At 41.2% G+C, this 24,698-nt stretch overlaps 1 protein-coding gene across 1 annotated transcript in view; it reads left to right on the top strand.

Moving 5' to 3' along the window:
• Window positions 1–579: 579 nt before the first annotated feature.
• sema3c (sema domain, immunoglobulin domain (Ig), short basic domain, secreted, (semaphorin) 3C) overlaps window positions 580–24,698 on the top strand; it is a 41,078-nt gene continuing 16,959 nt past the window's right edge. Inside the window, exons 1-4 of the mRNA XM_078242985.1 lie at window positions 580–755; window positions 5,333–5,500; window positions 19,718–19,878; window positions 20,580–20,642. Coding sequence (XP_078099111.1) covers window positions 5,371–5,500; window positions 19,718–19,878; window positions 20,580–20,642 — 354 coding nt within the window. The 5' untranslated portion in view covers window positions 580–755; window positions 5,333–5,370. The remainder of the gene's footprint in view (window positions 756–5,332; window positions 5,501–19,717; window positions 19,879–20,579; window positions 20,643–24,698) is intronic.

Consider the following 24,698-nt stretch of genomic DNA (forward strand, 5'->3'; position numbering starts at 1 on the left):
ACATTTTTAGATTTTTGTTTGATCCGGCGAGAATCCAGCTGCCGTGCAGGGTTACTTTGATATAACTTGGTTGTTAAAATGGTCCGAGCACACACTTACAAACTGATTAATTTTTTTTAGCTTGTTAAGCACTTTGGTCAACTATGTTTTTTTAAAACTTTGCTATATAAATAAAACTGAACTGATTATTGTGGAAACGTTGATACTTAATATGCGGATGAAAATGGAAAATGTAACATTTTTCATATAATGTAGGGCACATTTTATATTTTTGTAAGTGCTATTTGATCATCCACAGATGAAAAGCAGCTTTTGTCCTGAATGTGTCTGACCTTTTCCAGCTTCACCCTCTCCGTGTGAGGGACGAGTCCCCCCCCACTTCTCTGATGTGTTGAGCTGTACATGTTAAAGTTGGCTGTCTAGTTAACAGAGGGAGGGAAGGGGAAAGATCGTGGAAGGGAGGGGTGAGGAGGAGGAGGAGGGGAAGGGGGAGGGGGACTTCAGTGGAGAGAGTGTAATAGGACACCAGCCCTCTCTGTCTTTTCGCTCTCCTCCCTCTCTCCTCTCCTCTGTCCTGTGCTCTCTTAGTCAAGCCTGCTCTGTGAGCACTTAGATGGAATAGCAGCATTTTTCCTCTTTGGTGTCACTGGTGGAAACTGGAAACAAGGTGTTTTAAGGGGGATACATAAGACCCAGATCTGGTTTGGTAACTAGCTTGTTCAAGTGGGACCAGCCCTGGAGGAAGCTCCTGAAAGGTGAGTTCCTGGACCAGGGATTGATCTGGATCCTGTCTCTGTGGGTAGAGGGTCTACCTGCTGTACTGCACCGTACTGTAGTGGAGCAGATCACACAATGGATGCAGAGAGGAGGTGGTGGGCAGAAGACTAACAGGTGCAGAGTCCCACCAGTGAGAATAGCTGGAAGTAAACTCAATCTGACTGTTGTAGAGTCTGACAAATTTAACAAATTTAACTTGCTGCTCCTTCTAAATCTTGTGTAATATTACATCAGACTACTATGACATGCTGTATTTCTCTCACATGCTTTGGGTGTGCTGTCTATTTTAGATACAGTATACATTTCCAGAATATGAGTCACGACTTTGTTGCAGTTTCTGTATTACCCTGAAGCTAAAAACAGAAAATTAGCTTTTACAAATGGTTATTTGGTTAGGTTAGTATTTTTATATAACTTTATTATACCAGAAAATGTTTCTTTATTACTGTAAAAAAAGCTCTTATTTGACAATGTGAAGATTGTCTAGAGTCACAGGGTCTAACTGCTGTGATCACAAGATTCATATTAGTTATTCAGTAGGTCTGAAGTTTAAATACTTGAAATACACACATTTTGCTGTTCATAGCTGCGCCTGCTAGATGTGTGTGAGTGTGAGTGTGAGTGAAGGAACGTGTGGTTGTAACAGAGCCGCTGACAACTGAATGAAAGGGTGTGGTATGAACACACACTGTCCTGTTAGAGCCGGGACAGCCGGAGCAACATGCAAGTTGTTTACCATTTCAATTCTTGTTCTCCAGTCAAGAAAAATTTTGACTAAAATACTATTAAATCTATCAAATGTGAATCCAGATGGAAAGATTTCTAGCCTGAATTTCTCGTAGTTAAATAGTGTTCATGTGTTTAAAGCATTAACAGGACCAGATGCGAGCCAAACAATCACAGACCCAGTTTGGAAGATGGAAAACAAGACTATTTGCTTGTACAGCTATGCAGTTTTCTGCTTTCATCAACATTGTTTTTTGAGCAGTAGTGCATCTGAAATAGCGAGATGGAAAATTCATTAGGCTGTTAGCCAAGGAATGCACAATAAACACAATTATCATTACACCCCACTGGAAATATAACTCTCCACTCACTCAGGCTGGCCTCCTTTTGTGGAGGCATTTAATTGCCATCGCAGAGATTCCTGGCTGACTCTCAGCACTGGAATTTCTGGACTTTGAAGAGCTCAACATAATTAATTGAAGTATTTATTATTTTTGTTCATGGCAACAAACATTAATGCGCCTTTTATTGGGAGCCCCGTTAATCCAGTTGAGCGTTACGTCGCTCCACAAGTGTGAGCAAGGCTGGTAGTGAGCTCATTCATGTGTCAGTGTGGCGATCATCAAAGGAAGAATGGAAGGAAGTGTCTGGACCTGACCTGGTGGGATGTCATAGGATGCTCAGGAGGAGACTAACTCCCCTGACAATGAGTTTAGCAGCTGTGAGACCGTTTCCATGCCAGAGCCTCTCCCTGGTAGGGATAGGTGTGGCTGTTCAACAGTTTAAAGGGGTCACTTAAATGACAAAAAAAGAATTATTCTCACTTAGTGGTAACTCAACTATAACGCCAAACAAGAATGCCAGTATTGAGACAATTCTTAAAACGCATTACATTCAATGACAACATTTTTAAGTCCAATGCTTTTTAAAACTCTCACTTTCTTTAATTACTGCTCATGGCAACGACAGTATGGTTTAGGTTAAGGATAGACTATGGTTATGGCAATAAACTAAGGTTGTAAGGTTAAGTTTAGACAATAAAACTAATGTGTTAAAGTTAGGGAAAAACAGTGTTTAAGGCTAATAAAAAGGCATTTGTTAATTGGTCTGCGATGGGGCACAAACTCCAGTCTTTTGCAGGAAAGTCAGATGTGCTTCACCCCCTTCCACTGAGCTCCACACACCCTACTTTCAGCCTCGTGACATAAAGATCACAGCATGCGGAATTATACAATATGGGCATAATTTCTAGGAAACTGTGCTTGGTATCTTGTTCTTTTTAGTTGTTTTTTGGCCCAAGTTTTGATATTTCTGCACTCACACAAATGCAAAACATAATTTTGTTTGTGTTGTGTCACAGCATTTAAAAATTACTTCTTTTTTATTTATTTTTTTTTATTTTTTTTTACAAAATTGTCTTGTCCAGAAACTGAGATCCCCCTTACTGTGGATAATCCGCAGACATCAGCAGTTTACATTGAAACTACTTTGCATCTAAGAAGGTCTCCCTATTCTCAAAGCTGTAGAAATAGAACTTTGATTTAAATCATGAAAAGGAGAGCTTGAGACTTGACTTGGACCTGGCTGCTGTGAGACGTAAAAGCAAAAACATGAAAGTTTTGAGCTGGTTAACTCTTGAGGGTCTTGCATGGCCATATACCTTGAAAATGCCTCAGCTATTAACACAGCTTTGAAAAAAAATTTCATTTTCATGGTCACAATATTCAGAGATTTGAAAGTCTTGCAGTTGACTGCAATTGACTTTTCCTTAGAGCAGGTCAAGAGCTGAGCCTCAGTACAGGGTCAGAGCCATCCGCCTGGAGGCTAAAGTTGTGGAAGACACCCGATATGAAGCAGGCTCTGGGGGAGGGAGTGTGGATGATGCAGCAGGAGAGGGCCTGCAGCACTACCGTGGCCAGGCCGCCTGGATAAGCCCCATGCTGTTTTATTTCTCTCCAGTGCAGTTTTCCATCTGTTATCCTTATGCACCTGAACTGTAGAATTCCACCTCAGCTACATATCAGTCATGCTTCACTCCACCACACACACCCATATCTCAACCTATTTGTACACTACACCCCAAACTGAAATTTTCATAGCAATCATGCAGCTTTTCTATCTCCTGGCCATCAATTTTTCATTGCACATCTTTAAGCTATGAGAGCAGAGATCCACCCCCCCCTTGTGTTTTCTTTTTGCATGTAAAAGGGACATTCTCTTTATCTAGTGCAATGTGTTTTGTGCACACAGGTCGTGTAACAGCCAGTTTGGGTGGTTAAAACAGCCAAGTCTTTCTCCAGCAGTTGAGTTTTGCATTGCAGGAGTAAGTGTCCCGCAGGCAGGCAGTACAGTACCTGCCTCTATCAATAATTGAGCTGCTCTTGTCCTGTTATGGAAAAGGAACAAGTGATGGCTGAGGGGAGCATTTCTCTGGCAGCTCTTTTGTGCAGATTTAACTCATCCATATTTAAGAGATGTACATCTGCAAGGATATAGTAAGTGATGGGATTTATCTGACATGTTGTGCTCTCATCCATGTCTTCATTCAGTGTCGTTAATGCTGTGATTTACTTTATAAATCAGCGTTTCTGGACCTGTCAGACTGATGATTTAACAAATAAATGTAACGATAATAACAGTCATGTGTGTTCTGTGTTATTTCTGTTTTCTCTTAAAGAATTATCCTCATAGCAACGGATAGTACTGGATTTAAATTTAGTATGATCAGAGACATTGTGTTTTGAAACCACTGCATCCCGGTAAGCATAGATTTGGTGATTTACAGATCAAAAGACACGGACATGAAAGCCACTGTTTATAGAACTTTTATACAATCAATAGTTCTTAATTATTTAAATTTTAATTATTTTTTAAGGTGTAAAATGAATGTAGCCTGTTTACTTTCACCCTTCACACTTTGTTTATACCCCCACTGGGTGCCACCGATTCAAATTATTTAAATCCTACACTACATTTAACTGGGCTAAATTTGAGTACGAAAGTTTTAAGATGTTCATAAATATGATCATTTAAACTACATTTAAAACTTCACTAGTCAATATTTTTACATTAACAAAGCATCAAATTTGTAATGCGAAAGGTGTTGCTCACAGGAAACTATCATCCGTTGCTCAGCTTTATGGAGCTTTTTAGCAGTTCAGCATGTAGCTATAGTAAGCGACTAGCTGGTGAGCATAGTTGAGCATTTAGCTGCTAAAGAGACAGATATTTCCATCAGGAAATAGTGGAGATTAACCCAGAGCTAAAGGGACAGTGAGTAGGCTATTGGACTATTATTCACCAGGTGTCAAGAAACATGACTCCAAATGAATGCTAATGTTGCACTTTATCTGTCAGAAGTGTAAAATATGCTAACACATTACCCATGTTAACTTGGGTGTTAATGGGTCCTTGTCCTTGGCAATGTGTTTACAGTTTTTTTCCGATGCCCCCAAGTGGCCAAAAAAAGTAATTTCATATTGCTTTAACTTCCTGTATTTCCAACATGTAGTGTGGCCGTGCTAAATGCTGTTCAAACTATATTTATGTCAGATAGCTAAAAAGAAATACCCACATTTTGTTTTACACATCTTTTAAGGCAAATTTCTTTTCACAACACTAATTCTGGTAAACAAGCAGTGATGTGTGTTACATTTCCAGCAGCAGAAATTGCAGTTTATTGGGAATATGAACAACCAAAGTGGCTAGTTAGCTTTACCAATGATAGCTAAGATGGTGGAAGAGACAAAAGCCCAAAAACTTAACTTTTTTTTTTCAAATAAAGGAAAACTCTATCTTTTTTTTGTTCTCTTTCAAACACTACCAACAGGCAGTGGTGACTGGTCGGGGTTCCTGAGTGGTGTAGTCATGGGCAGGCCGGAGGGGTTGGCCAGGCCACCTCTGGTGCTAGCTATGGCGCTCCTGGCTCTCTCTCTCCTCTTCACAGGGGTCTCCAGCCTCCCACAGCCTCTGCCAAGAGTCTTCCTCTCCTTTGAAGGTAAGAACAAATAACAAGCTTGCAACGCCAAAATGAATGTAAACCATTAACTTGGAACTTGTTGTGTTTCTCTGCAGATGTAATGAGGTTGCACTGATGCCATGCGTTTAGTGAGCTAATGCTGAACAAATGGTTGATAATCAAGGCTAGCTTGGGGCTGTAGTACACGGATTACCTAGACTTTCCAGGTCTTGTGCAACTATGCTGTTGTTTTGGATCAGTTTAATCTTTGATAGTGTTTCACTTGGGCCTTCATTTTACTTAGGCCTGTTACTTTAGGCGTTGAAGCTCCGTTCTTGGACAATCCTTGTCCCTGTATAGTCCTGCTGTGTGTCAGCAAAAGGTCAGACCTCTGCAGGAGGTGGCACTGCTTGTCAGACCTACCATTAATCTGTTCGTGGTTAAAATGTAATCACACTCCTCCATACTAAAGGCCTGTGGGCATTACTCCTGCCTCTGGGTTTGATTCTGTTGTTTTATTTAATTTCTTTGACATAGATTATTTTGTGAATTTTTGATGTTCCCTTGAAAGTAGAGTGTACTGTAGGGGTAGGCAGGTTTAGCTTTGCATGCTTGCATGAGTCAGTGTGGATGAGCTGGCCGATCACTCATGGCCTGAGCCATGAGCGGTGCAGTAACCTTTCCTCAGTGGCTGGATAGTGTGCCGGGGCTGAAGGAGACGTTTGATCACCTTTCACTACCTCTCGCTGTGGATTAGGCAGCACAGAGCAGCTGAGGCTGTCCGTCAGCAAGATTTCTGCACTCAGACAACAACAAAAAAGCCTTACAGTGTGAGGCTGAAGCAGTAGTATTGTTTTGTTTAGTTTCTCTCTCAGACTAAACATGTTACTTACATGTGCCACATCTTTTCCCAATTTGGTCCCATATTTTTCTTTCACTTTCATTCCTTTTCTGTCTTTCTTCCCTTTCCGTACTTTCTAGTTTCTCTGATTGTTTCATTCCAAATACCTGAACCAGACCGCAGTCTGTTTCTGCTCTGCACATTGTTTTAGTTATTAAATAGGGCAGTCAACTTGAACAAAAGCCAAACTAATGACTGAATATGGGTACAAAAAAACCATCACTATCACTATCTTTGGTTTTGACCACTCAAGTCACATTATTCACTCACTTCTCGAGTGTTTCCAAATAGCCAGCTTAAAAGGTCAGAGGTGGCCATGTTGAAAAATGAGCCAATCCCTGTAATCCTGGAGCTCTTGATTCCCTTTTCAGAGTGCGGATTAGATGTGATGTGTGTTAGTTGTATTCGCTACAGGGAGGACCATAAATGGAGAGTTTGACTTTGCAGTGCACTAAAGAGACTCTGGACTTTATTCTTAATGAGTGTTTATCTGTATGATGAGGCAAATCTGTGTGTTTTGCTGTCCTATAATTACCTTGGGATACATTTAGGTGAATTTACAAGGAAGCAGGAGGATATTTGTTCAAAGCTAAGCAGCCAACTTTAGGTTTGAGTTTACATTCCAGCTTTGATTTAGCACCTATACGCCTAAAACACAACACAACACGAGGGAGCTTTGAGTAGATACACCTTTGTTTTTGAGTGAGAAATCATTTTAAACTAGAAGGTTAGGGTCATAAGCTCAGCTGCAGGGGAAAGTTGGACAGGGGTGAGCACCAGATGTAGGGAGACTCTTAGGCCCAAGGTGGAGGCTCATTTCTCCCATAAACACTGGAATCCCTCACCGAGCAAAGAATTCAGGGAGTTTGGGCTCCATCCAAAGCAGCCAGAAAGATGAATGAAGAGTTATTGAAGAAGACTGGAAGAGTGGTGTCTCTGAGGGGATGGGGAAGAAGGCACAGGTGGTTTGGCACCTGCTGGTTGAACAAAAGGTTAGTCTGGATTTTTCTGCTCCCACATGTGAAAACCTGTTAATTATTACAAGCTGGAACAGACTCAATCAAGAAAATAAACCAGTGAGTGAGACGTTCAGGTTGTGCATAGATCTGGACGCTTGAATATCCTCCCCCTTTTCCTCCTCATGTCACTGCTGAAATCCAATCCAGGGGTACGGCAGGTTCACGGGACTCCCAGCGCAGCCTCGCATCCTGCAGAGAAGTTGCTGTCTCTGACATTCCTCTCTCCCTCACTCTGCTTACTCTTGTGTTCCTCAGGAAAGCACAGCCAGACCCCAAATTAAAACCGCATAATAAACAGTGAAAAATGCAGCTAACCCAAATAATAAACCCTCAAGCGGTGCCTATCTCTTCCGTGCCTCGGATAATAAACACAGGCCCCCTGCCATAAAGCAAAAACTATTTAGGGATACTCGGTGTGATAAAAGATACAGTAATTACTCCTCTACATTTGCTTTAAATATCTCTGGTCCTGTAGCTGGGTTAGCTCAGTTGGTAGAGCAAGTACACATATGTAGAGGTTTACTCAGCGGCCGCGGGTTCAACTCCGACCTGCGGCCGTGTGCTACATGTTATTCCCCTTCTCTCTCCCCTTTCATGTCTTCGTTTGTCCTGTGGAATTAAAGGCCTAAAATGCCCCCCAAAAAATAATCTTAATTAAATATCTCTGATCCTCTCAATGTTTACTTTGTTTTTATGTATTTGTGATCAGATGGAGGCTGAAATGCAAACAGTACACTGATCTGAAAGAGAACGTTTGATTGCAACTGTTCACAGAAAGGTAACAACGTTCTTATCAATGTCTACAGCAGAGATAGTTTAGTTTTTTAGAAACTTCAGAAATACTTTACTATCCACATTTGTGGAAAACTACCATCATTGGTATACAAGATTTGGTTTTATCACACCAAAATACATTAAAAGTGATAGTTTTTTTAAATGAAATCCCAGTATTTCCAAGAAGCCTGACTTGTTTTGTAAATAAAACAGCCCTTCAATCTTCTTTATAAAGTATTTAATAAGTAAGTCTTTCAAAAAAGTCTGAATCAATTCCGGCTGTCTTATCAGGTGACTTATTCGGACACATGTAGCCTAAACCTAAACTATGTTGTAGAATTGACTTTCATTCATGGTGTCTCTGCTGCCTCACTTGAGGAACAAGCTAACATTACTGTACGGCAGAAGTTTTTTTATGAAGTTATCAAACGGTTTTATCTTTATAGACAATGTTTTCAGCCATGGTGTCAAATGCAAAATGCTTCCAACAATTACTACTCAGATGATTTGTTGTCATGATCATCTGTTGAGCATGGCTCGCTTTTTTCTCTATAATGTGTTTGCAAAAGTAGAAGTAGGGACTTGATATTGAACCCTAATACTTGTTTTGTACCTTCCAAAATGTATCAAAAACTGTCCTCAAATTTTGGGAGACGTTTGTAATTTTGTCTATGGTGTAATATTAACTGATTTAAATAAAAAATTTGATTTGGGCAAAGGTATTGTACGGCTGCTTGTGTTTAGACAGTATTTCATATTTGGCTTCTTTTTTAAATGAAAAAAAGTTTTTTTGCTGAAAAACGGCTTGCTTTCCTCAAATGTTAGGTATCAGAAAATGTTTTGTATCGGTACCGAAACTCCGGTATCGTATTGGCAGTGGCACTAGTAATCAAAATGTTCTAGCTAAATAGCACTGATCGTGAGTTGTGTCTACCTTTTTGATGTGTTGAAATGTCAGATAGGATTAATACTTTTCTGCTGTCAGTTTTAGATATTGTGGAGCAGCTTCCAGAGAATGGATATTGTTTCAATTAATGTAAAACTTGCACAGACAAAACACTAAATCAAGGAAGTTAATGTACTGTAATGTAGAACAAGCTATTCTATTGTGTGGCGCGCTCACATTGCTTTCATTTGCTGTAAACTGAAAAAAAGAGTATTGTTCAGAATAGGCTGATGGAAACACAACACGTTTAATATGTTTCTTACTGGTTCTGCTACTGTATCAGAGGTTGGCCTTACTGTTGCCAAAATGCCATTCTAGGAATGGTAGGATCAAAACTTCAGCCTCATTCATCCCTTCAGTTGGCAGTTGGTGCGGTGGTCTGCGTTTATGATCAGGATCATTTAACCTCATCAGCGGTCTCACCCTGTTCTGGCAAAACTCCAGTATTCAATACAGTATATTACCTTTGAAACACTTACAGTATGTATGTCAAACCATGAAAGATGTTTATTTGAAAGTCAGCCAGTCTGAGCATGCTTTCGTGTGGATAATTTAGATTTTGCACACACATGTTTGGCAGAGAGCCTGGCTGAGACATCGGAGAGATTGATTAAGATGATGTCTGTAGTTTAATGAGCGCTCCCTCACACTGGTAAGAGCCACATGGGCATCATTCACAGCCTGAACAGAACCAGGCGGGGAGATCAGGAAGCAGGCATCAGGGAGTGGATATACCGGATCCCTCTGCCTCCACAGATTACTCCTCGCTTTTATCATGCCTCATTACTACCTCCCCTCACCCCCCATTATCTATACAGCAATGATACTGCTCATACACTGTATGTGGATGTCAGTCTGTTAAGAATGTTTTCTTGGTGGTGAGGGTTTGCAGAAGTATGTGTGTCACTCTGTTTAAGAAAGAGTGTATGTTTGTCCGTGGTGTTTGGCTGGATGTGCATTCCTTCGACTTTATTGCATTTCAGTGGCAAAACTTTCTGCTGAATCGTTGTTAAAACTATGTGGTTTTCTACAGCTTTGCGAGTTATGAAAGGAAATCTAAAAGGTATTTTGCTAAGTGGATACCTCAAATATTTGAAGCCCAAGAGAACCAGGACTATTTTAAGACTTTCATTAATCTGTGTTTTCTGAATTCCTTCGAGAGAAGATCTGCCGGGTAGCCTGTATTATATTAACCTCTTGTAAAGTAATGTGTCAGATTTAAATCCAATAGGAGTGGAAGGAAGAATAATTTGACGCTCTGCTCAGGGTCTTCTTTTACCTGAGGTTTAACTGCTTATGATAAATCATCTCACTTTTTTATGGATATTATGGAAATGTCTTTAAACGGCCTGTTAAATGAACATCATGATCATCCAGTGATGCATACACCAGACTTGGGTGACTAACGGCATGTGTTGTCTTTTGGGGTTAAAAGCTCAAAATGTCAAAGATCAATGCTGACAAGTAGCCAGAAGCAGGCCAGGATGTCTATGTCTGTGCCTAAAGGTTTAATTCTTTGCTAACGTAGGACAGCTTCCTGTCTCTGTTTTACATTAGACCAGCACATTAGCATATTTCCTGTGGTGAACATAATAAAGCCTGTGAAGTCAAATCAGTGATGCTCTGTGATTATAGCGAATTTCTGGCAGGGCAAAGCATAGGCCTGTCAAAGCTGTTGGAGACATGCTACAAATAGCTATAGGTTAGCATTGCATGTGTCTCTGAGCCTGAATACTGGTGTATTCATGGCATGAAGAGAGCTATTTCTTTGTGTGTGTATGCATGTCCCCCCAGACTCATGTCCTATAGATGTTTATCTAATTGCCCAAGTTGCAGCATGGAAATTTCCTGCAGGAGGGCAAGGGAGTGAGGTGAGCTCCAGCTTGCACCGCCTTGGGGCTGACAGCGTGTGAGATGTTTGACAGCTCCTCTGTCAGCCTGTCTTTCTCTGCCCGTCTCTCTCTGTTTAGCCATTCCTGCGTCTGACCTTGCTAGCCCTGTTGAATGTTTTATTATTCCTCCACGGAAACATGTTGAAAGGTAATCAATGGCCATCAATACGAACAAAGACAGTATCTCTTCAGGGATAGCCCAGGTCAACTGGAAAATCCTTGAGTCGGAGGTTGGCATTATCACAAATCAATGACCTATTCTTATGAAACTGTTTATGCACATTTGTTAATACTCCTTTAATATGCTTTAGAAGTAAAAAGTCTTGTTTGCACTGTCTGTATTGTCGTAATATGTCTGTCTGTATTGTCGTCCATAACTATGTTCAAATCAGTTTTTAAACTGAGTCAGGCCCATTTGTATTGTAACTTATTGTTACTTTTAAAAACGTTCCTGTATAATAAATGGAATGAAATCACTTTCTCTTAAGGCTTAAGAAAATTAATGGATGGGTTTCTTCTTTAAGCACATGGAGAAGGTAAATAACCTTTTCCTGGAGTCTACAGCCAACTGCAAAAGCTTTAACAGGTGCATTTGTCATTGTTGCCCTCACAGCAAATCTTTACCTTCACTCAACACCACAGAAACAACCCCTGGACCTCAGTGACATCATGTCACTGAGGAAATATAGCCTTTTAGACCTGACACAGCTTCAGCCTTAAAGATGGCAGAGAGGAGTCCCACCTGGTTGAGCCTTTTCCTTTTTCCTTTGGCCGTCCTCCATGACTAGTAAACACATCAACTCTGAGGATCCTCTGACCCGTATCTCCTGCATGCCTCCCCTCGCTCTGAGAGTCTCTGCGAGAGCCTACGACAGTAAAATCACTGAGATTTACTGTCTGCTGGAGGTGAGCAGTAACCAAAGGCTCCCAGTGTGGGCAGGTGAGAGGTCACGGCTAGGAGACGAGGTGGCTGGTGGTACGGGTTGGTTCTGTGCGAAGGAGCAGTCGTCTGTGACATGTGAAGGGGAGGTCAGGTGCTAATTGGAGCACTGGGAACGCAAACTAGCTGGCTGTCGGGGCAGCATGACGGACAGGTTGTCATCTCAAGTTTCGGCTCCTACAGGGAATATTAGCCAACACCTTAGCAGGTCAGCCGTGCAGTGAAACCAGCAGTTGACATTGGTGCTGGATAACATCACTCCATACAAACACACACACACACACACACACACACACACTTAGCCAAGGGAAAAAATACACTCCAGGCTCACATGTCATATTTAGATGTGGCGTCTGCTTTGGGAAGCCAAAGTGAGAGAAAGCATACATAAGAGCTCAGGAATTCTCTCCAGTCATATGATTCCCATTACAAACCTCTGGATATAGATAATTGGCGACAGACAACAATCGGAAAATGAATGAGACGTAGTAGATATATAGTCTTTCCTATCTTGAGCCAACGCTGGCTTCTATCCATGACAAGTAGTTGCGAACAGTAAGTTTGTGCATGCTGTTTGCGTTTTGAGTGCTGAGCACAGCCTGTTTGAGAATGTGGAGTATGCCTCTTAGACAGACAATCGGACGACTCTGTCGGCCAGACGTCCTGGGTGGTCTCCCCGCAGTGGAACGACACCTTAACTTTCCCTCTGCCATATGTATACGCCACCAGTCATTACTGTATACCATCAGGCTGCTCCCAAAGGAGAATGGAAGGCCGTCTCAGTCGGGCAACAGCCATTACTTATCTCTAGAGGGGCCCGTCAGTTGCCGGGATAAAGTCTTTTACTGGTGCAGTATGTGTGAGTGGGCCAGCACTGTGTTAGGTAAGTGCAGCCATCCAGAACTGAACCAGAAGAGCTCTTAGCATTGTCCGGACAAAGCGCAATGGTATTTGGCACCAGGTTTGAAGTCAGGCCTTCGTGATGAAACCCACTCCATCTTGTGAGGAGAGATGAATTGCAAGGGGGCGGTATAAGCCCCTGCTTCAATATTTATCAAGATGGGTGATTGGGGTCCTCCCACCGGCTGCCCCTGACAACCACTATTCTATTCTCTTCTAGAACTGAATAGAAAGCATGCCTCATTAGCATGGAGTAAATGTATTCATACTGGCCTTTCAGGTAGAAAGCCAACTGATGAGAGCTGTTTTTGCATGGGAGACACCAAGGTTTGTTTGTAATTGGTCTACTGTCTAACCCTGAAGTGTTAATTAGGTGCAGGGACCTTTTTGGCTTGCGTTCAGACACTGGTGTTAATAAAAAAACTCAACACTTCACACAGTCAATTTGCGTAAAGCTGCTCATCCCTGCTTCACAAGGGTTAAGCTAATGTTTTGACAAAATAATACCACATTCTTGACAGTATACTGATTTTATCACCTTGTTATGTAGACAGAAAAGTCTCCGCTGATATATTTCATCAGGTGAATCTTATAATCCACAGCTATGTTTTTCAGTCTTAACCACTTTTTTCCCCACCACATAGCCCTACAAAATTAACCACGATGCCACACTGTTTCCGTTCGTGTTCTTTCACCTATTTTGTACTCCCATCAAATTGGAAGAAGAGCCTAAAGGCTGTTGAAGTGACACCAGCTCAGTCAGTTGGCACCGGCTCCTAAAACCTCAGTGCTGAGCAGTCCAAAACTACAATCGCCTCTGTCATAAAGATCCCACATACTTTCCAGCGACAGTGAATCTCTTAATTTTTTACAACAAAACCCTTCTTGTATGGACATCCCAAACCAGAACCATGGAAGCGTTGTTTACTGCTGTAAAACCCAGAGGTTGTTTGCATGATCAAATAACCAAGTCTGTCCGAAAGTCTTATGGGTTAAAAACCTGGGTGTGCACCCACATAGCTCAGTTGGTAGAGCTGGCGCACATATATAGAGGTTTAGTCCTCGACGCAGCGGTGCGGGGTTCAACTCCAACCTTGTCATTCCCCTTCTCTCTCCCCTTTCATGTCTTCATCTGTCCTGTCAAATAAAGGCCTAAAATGCCTAAAAAATAATCTAAAAGTTAAAATAAAAAAACCTGACTAAAGCTTCCTTGTGGTTGTTGTTGCCTTCCCACTCCTGGCTATATACAGTAATCACAACAACAAAAAAGTCTGCTAAGTGAGCACTGTGATCTCTTCTGCACTTTAATTGCTGCCATACAAACAGGGGCACAAAAACAAGTCCCTTTCTTTTGCCCACAACTTTTTTTCTTTTTGTATTTCAACTTGGCTTCAACTTGGAAAAGAGCATGTTTTGTATTTTGCTCTGTGAATCTTTGTGGCTTGTTGCCTCTCTGGGTTATACCCTGGAGTCTGTGACCATGAACAATCAATTCTCCTATGGATTACAGAAGGCAGAATTACCCGTTACAATGATCACAGCTTGTAGTTTCTTTAGATATCCTTTTTTCAAGGCTGTAGTGACGGCACAAAGGAAAAGTACGGCCTGCTGTAATGATCGAAAGGGCTGTATTTCATTTTTCAACTCCACAAAGGATGTCAGCCTGCGATCAATTGACATGGCATTCATCAGGCCACCAGTCACAACATCTCGGCAGATCTAACAGTAACCTTGGGCTGCAACCATTGATTATTTTCATGCATAATTTAATCGATTAAGGGCACTTGGGTTGCTCACCTGGTAGAGCAGGCGCCCATATGTAGAGGTTTACTCCGCCCTGCGACCCCTTGCTGCGTGTCATTCCCCCTCTCTCTCCCCTTTCATGTATAAATAATAATAATAAAAAATAATCTTTAAAAAAATAAATAAATGTAATCGATTAAATTAAAAAACTACTGAAAAATGACCATTGCATTTGCTTTTGGCCGACCACCAGTCCGAAACCCAACAATATCTACTAATCTTTTTCTCTTTTAAGCCTACAGGAAGACATTTTACAATTCTATTGCAACCGTGCACACTCCATCTGCTGAGGAAGGTCATGTTATACGATTGAAAGCTCCAGAACAGCTACTAATGGTCATTGTGGTGACGTTGTCATATTTAGTTTAGATATTTTATTTACAATGATATGAAACAAAGAAAATTAGCAAATGGAAAAGAGTGAACCGTTCATTACAACCTGGTGGTGTGAGGGTTGAAAGAGGTGGCTGTTCACCATTCAGATAAAAAGCAATAAAAGATCAAATCCATTATTAAAATAGTTGGATTTAATTGATTGATTAACTAACCATTTCAGGAAAACTTACAACTACTACTACTAGCTCTTTTTTATTCATTTGCATTGTAGCCCATCCTCCAACATGAGAGGGGGAAAGTTTTCGGCTAATAGGATCTCCTCTGCAGCAAAGAAAGCAACCTGCTGTTTAATATTGAATGACCGCTGTCGTTTCCCTTCTCAACAAAAGGCTTTTGTGCTGCTTCCGCTTGACCACTTCACACAAAAAACACATCAAAGAGAGAGAAAGTCTCAGCTCTCTAGTCGCCACCTTGCCCTTAATGCTAACCCCACTGTCCATCACATGGATTGGAGTGGATTATATCACCATTGCTCTGCCATCCGACCAATGGGGCACTATGGGTCAAAGCTCAAAGGCAGGACGCTGGGGACTGCAGTGAGGTCCGCAGGGAGGAGTGAGGCCCACCTGCCCACATGCATAATAGAAAACCCACCAACTGTCAACTCTCAAACCCTGCTTTCCTTTATCTCTCTTTTTTCAGTTTCTTTCTCTCTTCTCCTCCAATGACAACAGCATCGAGAAAGACAAAACAACACACAATAAGACATTTCATCACTCACATTACCTCAGCTTTTCCCAATCCTACTTTGTCAGGTCCCCACCTTTGTGTCTTTGCACAAAATAGCATCCGTAAAACTGCAGATCCATGTTCTTTTCGCAAAGCAGGACAAGTGTGTTATTCTAAGATCTATTGTTCTGTCCTTTAGCATCCCCAAAAACAATGCTGTCCGCAACAAGCCGCTCGTCTGAGTAATGATGTCGAGAAACACTTTTGACACTCTTCCCTCTTGGGAAAGTTATGTGATCTCAACAGTGAGGAACGCATATAAACTCAAGACTAACAAACTACATGTGGTCCAGAGGATTTCTTCATCACAGACACGAAAAACAATTGTGCTCAAACTTTTAGTTTTTTTCTGTTTTGATCTAATTATGAAAATGTGTACAAACTGTGAGGTTGTGGTGCCAAAAAAACTTAGATGCAAGTTTTGGAGGGAACACTAGTAGCAGTTTCGGTCTACAAAGACGTCATACGAAGGTTATGAGCTGGCAATGAGTCTGTAAACACATGGTCCCAGTGCATATATTGAATGACTGGAAAACCTTGACGATTGTTCAGAGCAGCCCCCCTCTCCCCGATGGAGCAGGTGCGTGCACCATCTGTGAACTTTTGATAGTGGTCTACAATGCTGCAGCAGTGCAGGCATGACTCATATGTTTGTTGAGATTGAAAGCAGAGCTGAGAAGATACTGGATCCGACGGTATGTGGGCTCCAGAGAGTTTCCGTTGTCTCTCAGTGAATAAGCCGGATCCATGTGACACACCCCTGCCGCATCCCATCCCAGCACCAGACTTAACTGGCCTTCCACCCTCACGAAAAAATGTATGTCTCCTATTTCCCCCCACTGAGAAAACAATACAAAGTTCACCATAATATTAAACCGTTATTTCACCCCGCACCACACCCCTCTGAACAATTTGTTCCCCTTGTGTGTTTCGGAGGGATGCTGTCAGAATTAGAGCTAAAAAGACAGGTGTTTACCATAATGTCCGGGTCAATTAACAGTAGCTGCTCACCTGTCTATTAGCAACCATAATTACTACAGATTTGTAACATTATTTTCCAGATAATGTTTAAAAAAAAATCACTAAATCATCGTAATCCTTTCAATACTCATTGACATATTATAGAGACTGCAGACATTTTCTTAAAAGGGAATACCACCTAAATTACCACTTTACATGTTATTTGCATTGCCTAGAAAATCAACATTTGTGAAGATGAGATACTCTCTCTCAAAGCCAGAGAACCAGAGAAGTTAGAGAAGTTTTTCATTTCTTTTTTATACCCAAATGAGCTTTATGCTATTATAGTGTTCTCAGATATGAAACAGAAAATGTACCCACATAGTCATTTATAACATCTTTCCCAATTTTTTTGTCTATAGAGCAGTTCCACTGACATCACCCATTTGAGTTTTAGCACTCTAGTTTTTGGATTTGGAGGATCTTTTCATGTTTTCACTATCATTAATATTTTTGGAGCGTCTTAGACCATATATGGATAACGTGTGAATTTTGAAAATGGGCGTAGTTCCTTTTTAAATTTGTATTTGTTTGTTTTTTATATATATATATATATATATATATATATATATATATACTGTATATAAGGCATCGCTTGGCTAGAACTAGGGCTAGAAAACTTGATATAGCTGCTCTGCATTTTGTAGTTAGTAGAAAGAATGCTTCATAACAGATACCTCTTCTTTCACCTTTTGCCTTTTTCTTCACCCCAATCATACACATTTTAAAAAGCTGTGGTTGTTTGGCTTCTACCCACTTAGGTTTAACTCAACCACTGAGCCTGTATACGCTATAATATACGATTGTAAAACTCCTGCTCAGACCGTATGTTATATAAACAGCTGTATGTTTATTGACAGCTGCCATCTTAAGCTCCAGAGAAATCAACTAGAATAGTGTTTAAATTAAGATTTACTTCCATGTGTAAAAATTAGTTACAATATCGTGGTCTAAAAAGGTTTTCCTGAATCACCTCCAATACTGTATTTTAGGAAGATGTGTGTTTTGGCAGAATTTTGAGCCCTGCATGTTTTTAATTAACTGTTAGTGATTCTTTCACCCTTGGTGCACTCTGGCAGAGCAAGGCGTGTAACATCTTTAACCTTTTTCAGCCTCTGCGCAGAGCTCTCTGTGATGCTATCTCTTCAGCTTCGAAGCATGAAGGTGATGCGATCTTTATTTATGTACGTTTCTCTTCTCTATTAAACACACATCTGCTTGACAGGACACATTCAGCTTTAATTTTGTTCCTGGCAAATTAGGTAAAAACAGAGTCGTATTTGTGTGTATGTTCTTCATTAGACACCAGATGATGCTCTCGCCTCTGATGATACAACGTTCAAAAACACTTACTTCAAGACATTAACCATATAAGGCAATGTAGGTAAACATGGTGGATGTAGAGAGCGAAGAATCGTGGGAAACTCTCCTGTGACTGAAGTGGTTAACTTGTCTTTATTTAAAGTTAAACACACCAGTTTTTACGAGGCGAACGCCCCAAACAACAGCCTGTGATCAGAGTGAGGGGTGCCACAGAAAAGCCACTTTCCTTGGAGATAAAAGGCCCCAGCCTCAAAAGCGTATGTCGCACAATAATGAAAATGTGACTTTAGCCCAAGGCGTAGAAGCAAAGCACAGGCAACCTGTTTGTTGATTAGAGGAGGGAATACAAAGAGAGCCGAGAGAGGGTCAATGGAGGGGAGGAAATGGAGGGTGTAGATCTACATTGCCTCCCACACCCCCTGCTCTCAGCACAGATTGAAAAAGTGATAAATATGCATGAGTTTGGTTTCGACAGTGAAGGCCTTTGATGGTATGATTGAGAGTTCTCTATCTCTGGAGCAAATAGGCTGAAAATAACTGTCTGAGAATGTTTAGTTGGTGTGTGTGAACATTGTGCACTTTTAATGAGTAGAAGAGACTCTGCAGGGAGACTTTTTCATACAGTATCTCCCCTGAAGTACTCTGTAGTCACAGCTTTGATTGACTGGATGAAAGTTAAGTGAACGGTGAATAATCTTTAGCAACAAATCACTGTGAGATCAACTCCAGGGGCAATTTATTCTGTGTATCATCCAGTGTGATAATGTTGATGATTCAGAGTCATTCAGATAACTATTTCTGATGATTCAGCGTTATCTGCTTTTATCTCATAATTTTGTGACCACATATAAGAGCAATGAGGATTTCACATGGAGTCTGGAGACACATTGGATCTACAGTAGGTGTGATACATCTATCACATATATCTAACATATCTAAAACTAAGTCACCATAAAAGAACATAGGTTCAATAAAATACACTTTGAAAATTATGATTTAAATCAAGAACAATCAAAAAATACATAAACTGCAAACTAAGGAAACTACTAAGAAAAGGCTACAAATATGACCAGGAATTGAATGCAAAATATTGTTTCTCGACAGTTCTGGATACTCTTGAGTTTCAGATTAATTTCGGTTGTTACCAAAACTGTTGAGGTTTGATACCAACCTTAGGATATAATGATAATCAACTGTACTATTGCACAAAGCTAAAATCTTCAGTTACCCTTCATATGAAATGGCAACAGAAGAGACACACGTCTGAAGAGCAGCATCCAAATCCAAAAGAGTTTTCTTTTGAGATCTCTTTTAAAACCTATTGACTCATGCACACGGACCTCATTTTGAGATCTGATCAGAGAGAGATTAACGTGGGCTTGTATGTAGCTTTTTCTCTTTAAAAACTGGCGTGTTTAACTTTAAATAAAGACAAGTTAACCACTTCAGTCACGGGAGAGTTTCCCACGATTCTTCGCTCTCTACATCCACCATGTTTACCTACATTGCCTTCTTCTGTTTAATTAAGCAGAAGAAGGAGAGAACTTCACATCTCAGCGTGAAAACAAGCTTATTTGTGTGTTTTCCTAAGCTTTTTTTTCTGTCTCTTTCAGACCTGCAGGCCTCCCAGTCCTTTGAACACTACAGTATATCAGACAAGGCCATGGACTACAGGATCCTGCAGATGGACGAGGACCAGGACAGGATGTATGTGGGCTGCAAAGACCATGTCCTCTCCATGGACATTAACAACGTCACCCATGGCACACTTAAGGTCAGCAGATGCTTCTTATTAGGGTCTGTGGTTAACATTTGGTTCTGATGCAATGCTGGCATTAGCATTTCTTTTCTCTCGCCACAACAAAGGAGGAAATACATTTTTAGTTCAATTTAACAGTGTGTCAGATACATCATAAAACTGCTGCACTGGTATTATTCTAATCTGTGCAATGATATGAAACTACCATACATTTGCACGATCAGAATAATTTAAGGGTTATTCAAAAGAGGTATGAAAATGCTGGAGTTCTCTGATAACTGATTCTGTATGCAGTGAAGGCGTTATCTTCCGCGTAATTGACAGGCATGAAGTGCATAAACAGATGGGAAAGCATTTAGGTTCCCCCTGGGAGTGCTGCACCGCATCCATTTTTCCAAGTAAATTGCTTGATATATTCATTGAGCTAGACCTTCAAGCACCACTCCCGGGTTTGACAACGCACACATTTTCCACAGACGGTAGCTGGCTGTAATCACTGACACAGAAACTTCTATCGAAACTGGATGTTTTTTTCCAACATTTGTTATGTTAATTTCCCACAAATGTTCCCTGGGATTTATGTCCGTGTAAACAGGATATGATCAAAGATCAACATGGGTATATTCATGTCTCTCTCAGTCTGTTACTGGCTTCCTGGGTTCACTTCCCCACTTATCAATAATTTAAATGCTGTGCTGTTTTTTTTTCCCCACCAGGTGTTTTGGCCTGCGTCTACAAGCAAGATAGAGGAATGCCAAATGGCAGGAAAGGACCCTACGGTAAGGACCCTCAAAACCCTCATCTTTGGATTCCTTGGGGCCTTTTATTGGTTAGCCAATAAAATATAATAATGATAATAGTAACTGTGCCAACAGTGAATATCTTAAAATGCTTTAAAGTGCCCATATTATGAAAAAATCACTTTTCTGGGATTTGGGGTGTTATTTTCTGTCTCTGGTACTTCCACACGCATACAAACTTGTTTTGAGTGACATACGGTTTCTGAATGTGTCCTGCCTTCAGTCTCCGGGTGAGCTGGTCAAAATCTGCAGGGCTTTTTACGTTATGACTTATAAACCCCATGAGAACCGTGGGGAGTCCACCCACAGCGCTTAATGTCAGATAACGTCCATAATAATTGGACTTTGAGAAATTTTGTAATCATTGATCATTGTTTACGTACATTAAACCACGTTTTTATTCATTAGTAAGCTACAGGACAGCGTCTTTCAAAACATGACCTGCGCAAAAGAGAAAATAAAATGAATGCGTCATTGTACCCAGCACTTCTGGAAATGTGCTTCCGAATGCGTCTCTGTCCCCAGCACATTTCAAACCAAACTGACGCCCATGCTAGGCCTACTTGACTGACTTGTAGTGGAGTAGAAGTATAAAGTAGGAGAAATTTGAATTGTATTGAAGTACGGTATAGTTACTTTCCACTGCTGATAAAATGTAATGCTATGCTAATGCTTATGTGGTAACCAGCCTAAACATTAATTCCCGACATGTTTATATCTGTCAGCTGCTCGGACACACTGCTGACCGCGCTGACCTGTTGGGGCGCAGATGTTGTTCGTACCGTCTCTGGTTCTGGCTCCGACCACGGGAACAGTGACGAGACAGCAGTAATAACTCCTGAAAATAATGGGAGTATGTCCATCTCGCAAATGTAGAATCAGTCTCGGCAGTCATCTCTCAACCCTCGAATTCCAGCAACAGGAAATAACACTCACAGACTTTTTTTTTCTGTGCTGAAATGTTTCGCAACGTTTGTGAATTCTTAAAAAAACAAAACGCCACAAAATTTCGGGTTAAAATGCATTGTAACGCGCGTTACTGAGATTGTAATGGGTATAATATTACCGAAATATTATTAGGAATGCGTTATATTACTGCCTTATAGACAAAATGAATACATTACTGTAATTGCATTACCTTTGTAATGCGTCACTCCCAACACTGGTAACAAATAGTAGCTAATACTGAAGTTGCTAATGGTAGCTAACCTAATGAGTTACAGAAGAACGCGACCAGTATATCCGACTAGCCCTCATCTGCCAAGATGTTCAAGATCTAGAATAAAGGTTTTGTCAGCTGTTCCCTGATCCCTTCCTCCAAGTGGGTCTACTGCGGAACTGTGCACTCCTGGGATTTCCCTCTCCCTCTGTGAGCTTGTGTCAGGTCCAACCACATGTGAAGCAGGCTGCAGATGTCTGCAGGGTCACCGACTGGCCCGGAGTCCTCCTGGCATTGGCACAGTTTGTCAGGAATGAGAGTGAGGCGTGGGAGGATCAAGGGCCACGGAGCGTTGTAAAAAAATAAACCAGAATCAAACCTCGCAAATGGGACACAGCTCATTGATGCAGAGATTTCATAACCCCGGCCTGATTCTCAGCAGCACTTGTTAGCTGCAACAAGATTTAATGAAGGCATAGCACTCAGAAGAATGATTCCTCCTCCGCCTCTGTTTTACTCTAATTGGGTTGGTCTGGAATACATGCACAGTTAGACACCGCAGTGCAGAGTACAGGGAGATAGAAAGATATGTTTTTAAAGAAGAAACCTCCCAAGCAACTTTGTAAATAAATTGGAACCCTAATTTTCTAAGTAACGGTACAAGTTACCATGTTTTTCCCACATTCTCCATCATCTGTCCATTCACTGACAGCTGCTGGGGTAATGGAGCCAGGGTTTTGTAAAACATGCTGTTGCAGAAATAGAGAAGAAGCTGTTTCCGTCAGTGGGTGATTTGTGCTGCTCTGAGTCACAGCCCGCTGGCTGCAGACAGGCTCCCACAAATATCTGGGGGAGCCATCTTCGTGTGGAGCCACTCAGTGGCCCTTTCTTCCTTTTGTCATCTCTTTTTTGCTCACAACTCTGCCAGTTTCTCTGCTAAAAGTTTCTCTTTCAGTCTTACTATTTTTTCAACTTTTCTTGGTCACTTTTTCCAACTCTCTTTCTCCTCTACCGCAGTATATCTCATTTTCTCTTTTCCATAATGCTGCTCTCCTTTCTCATGGGTTTCTTCATGTAAATCAGAGCCCACATCCCTCTGTTATGGTTTACCCTACACATCTGTATATATTAAGTTTCTCTTCTCCGATAGAACTGTGGTCAAGAGGGGCTCCAGAGAGCGACTGCATGTTTGCGCCGGAGGGTGGCACAGAAGGAGAAATATAGACCGACCAGGTTGATTTAGTCTGTTTGCTGCTAGCTCAAAAGCCTCCATTTAAAACTAAATGGTATCACCACTTGAATTTGAGGCTGTAAAGCTGGATGCAGTTTATCTGGCACGGTCACGAAGGCTGCGTGCGTACGAAGAGGAAACTGGAGATGACAATAAAACAGGATGCGGCTACGTATGTGTGGCTCTGCGAAACTCAACATCAGATATGGGTGCAGGACCCAGGCCCAGTGAGGGTTGAACGAGGGTGTGATGAGATTAAAGGGGGATAAAAGTGAGGAAAAAGACAGACTGGGAAAGAGATTCTGTATAGAGAAGAAGGATAAATAACAGAGATGGGTGTGTAACGGTAAAAATGTAGTTGTTTTTTTGCTCCAAGTGGAGCTGCGCACCGATCGCGAGCTGCAGCAGCTGCCATTCCTGCAGCCATGGCCAAGTTCTTGACGGCTCCCTGGATATGTGTTCCTCTCCTCCCCACTTCTTTCTGCTCTCTCTTCCTTTCTCCACTCATTTTCTGCTAGCTCAGGTTTAATGAGCCACAAAGTCCAGCACTCCCGCTGCTGGGTTTGGGAAGTGAAAGAAGAGATGGAGGGAGATCAGTAATCTGCCTTACCTAGATATATCACATATACCACTGACACATTTTTTCCACTGGCCTTAATACCAGACCAGTGAGCTGTGGGATTGTTTGATGGTGCAGCATGTGATTGTATAACTGCCATAAGAAGTGAGATACGTTTGAATTACTGCCTCCTATGGAATAGGATACTTCAGGAGAGATAAACAAGTTCTGGATTTGGTATTCACCTTGGCTGTGTACCAGGAAATAGACACAATCCTCTGTTATGTCTGTTTCAGTGTATTGTGTCATAGCTGAGATTAAAGTAATTTTTATTATTTTTTACAGTGAATGGATTGGAAGAGTGTTGCCAACTGCTATTCATTTGTTATTTTATTGTAGGTTTATTAAAGGTTAATTAACAGTAAAGGTCTCATATTGTAAAAAGTGGGATTTTCATGTCTTTTTCTATTATAAAGCAGGTTGCGGTGCTATGTAAATAATGTGAAAGTATCAAAACGCTCAATCCACAGAAATGCATACAGCCCTTATTCAGGATCAGTGCCTTTAAAACGAGCCGTCAGGACGTCCGTACGGTTGTGATCTCACAACTACACTATATATAGGTAGAAAGTGCCGCTACAGGGTCGTTAGAGTCATTCCCCGGCTGCAGTGACGGTGCAGAGATGCCGAGAGCGCAGATGGAGAAGACCTGGAAACGTTGACCAGTCAGAGATGACCGGGCTTGTTCGGGAGGAAACCTTAAAGAGACAGGCGCTAAAATAGAACGTTTCAGGCAGAGAGTGAATACAGGTATATTCAGACAGACAGTTTGAGAGAAATAATGTTTTTTGAACATTGAAGAATGTAAACATGTTTTAGTAGAAACCCAAATTACAAGTATGAACCTAAAATGTGCATGGTATGGGACCTTTAAAGCAACACTATAATCTTTGAACAGTGACCACAGTGGTTACAAAAAAATGTAAGCTAAATGCTAAATTACTGGCCACCATAAGGTACTGGTCATACAAGACCCACCAAGGCTGTAGCAGCAAGTGTATTGAATTGTACGATGGTACGTTTTAT

This window comes from Sander vitreus, chromosome 23, assembly GCF_031162955.1.
Source record: "Sander vitreus isolate 19-12246 chromosome 23, sanVit1, whole genome shotgun sequence".
NCBI lineage: Eukaryota > Metazoa > Chordata > Actinopteri > Perciformes > Percidae > Sander > Sander vitreus.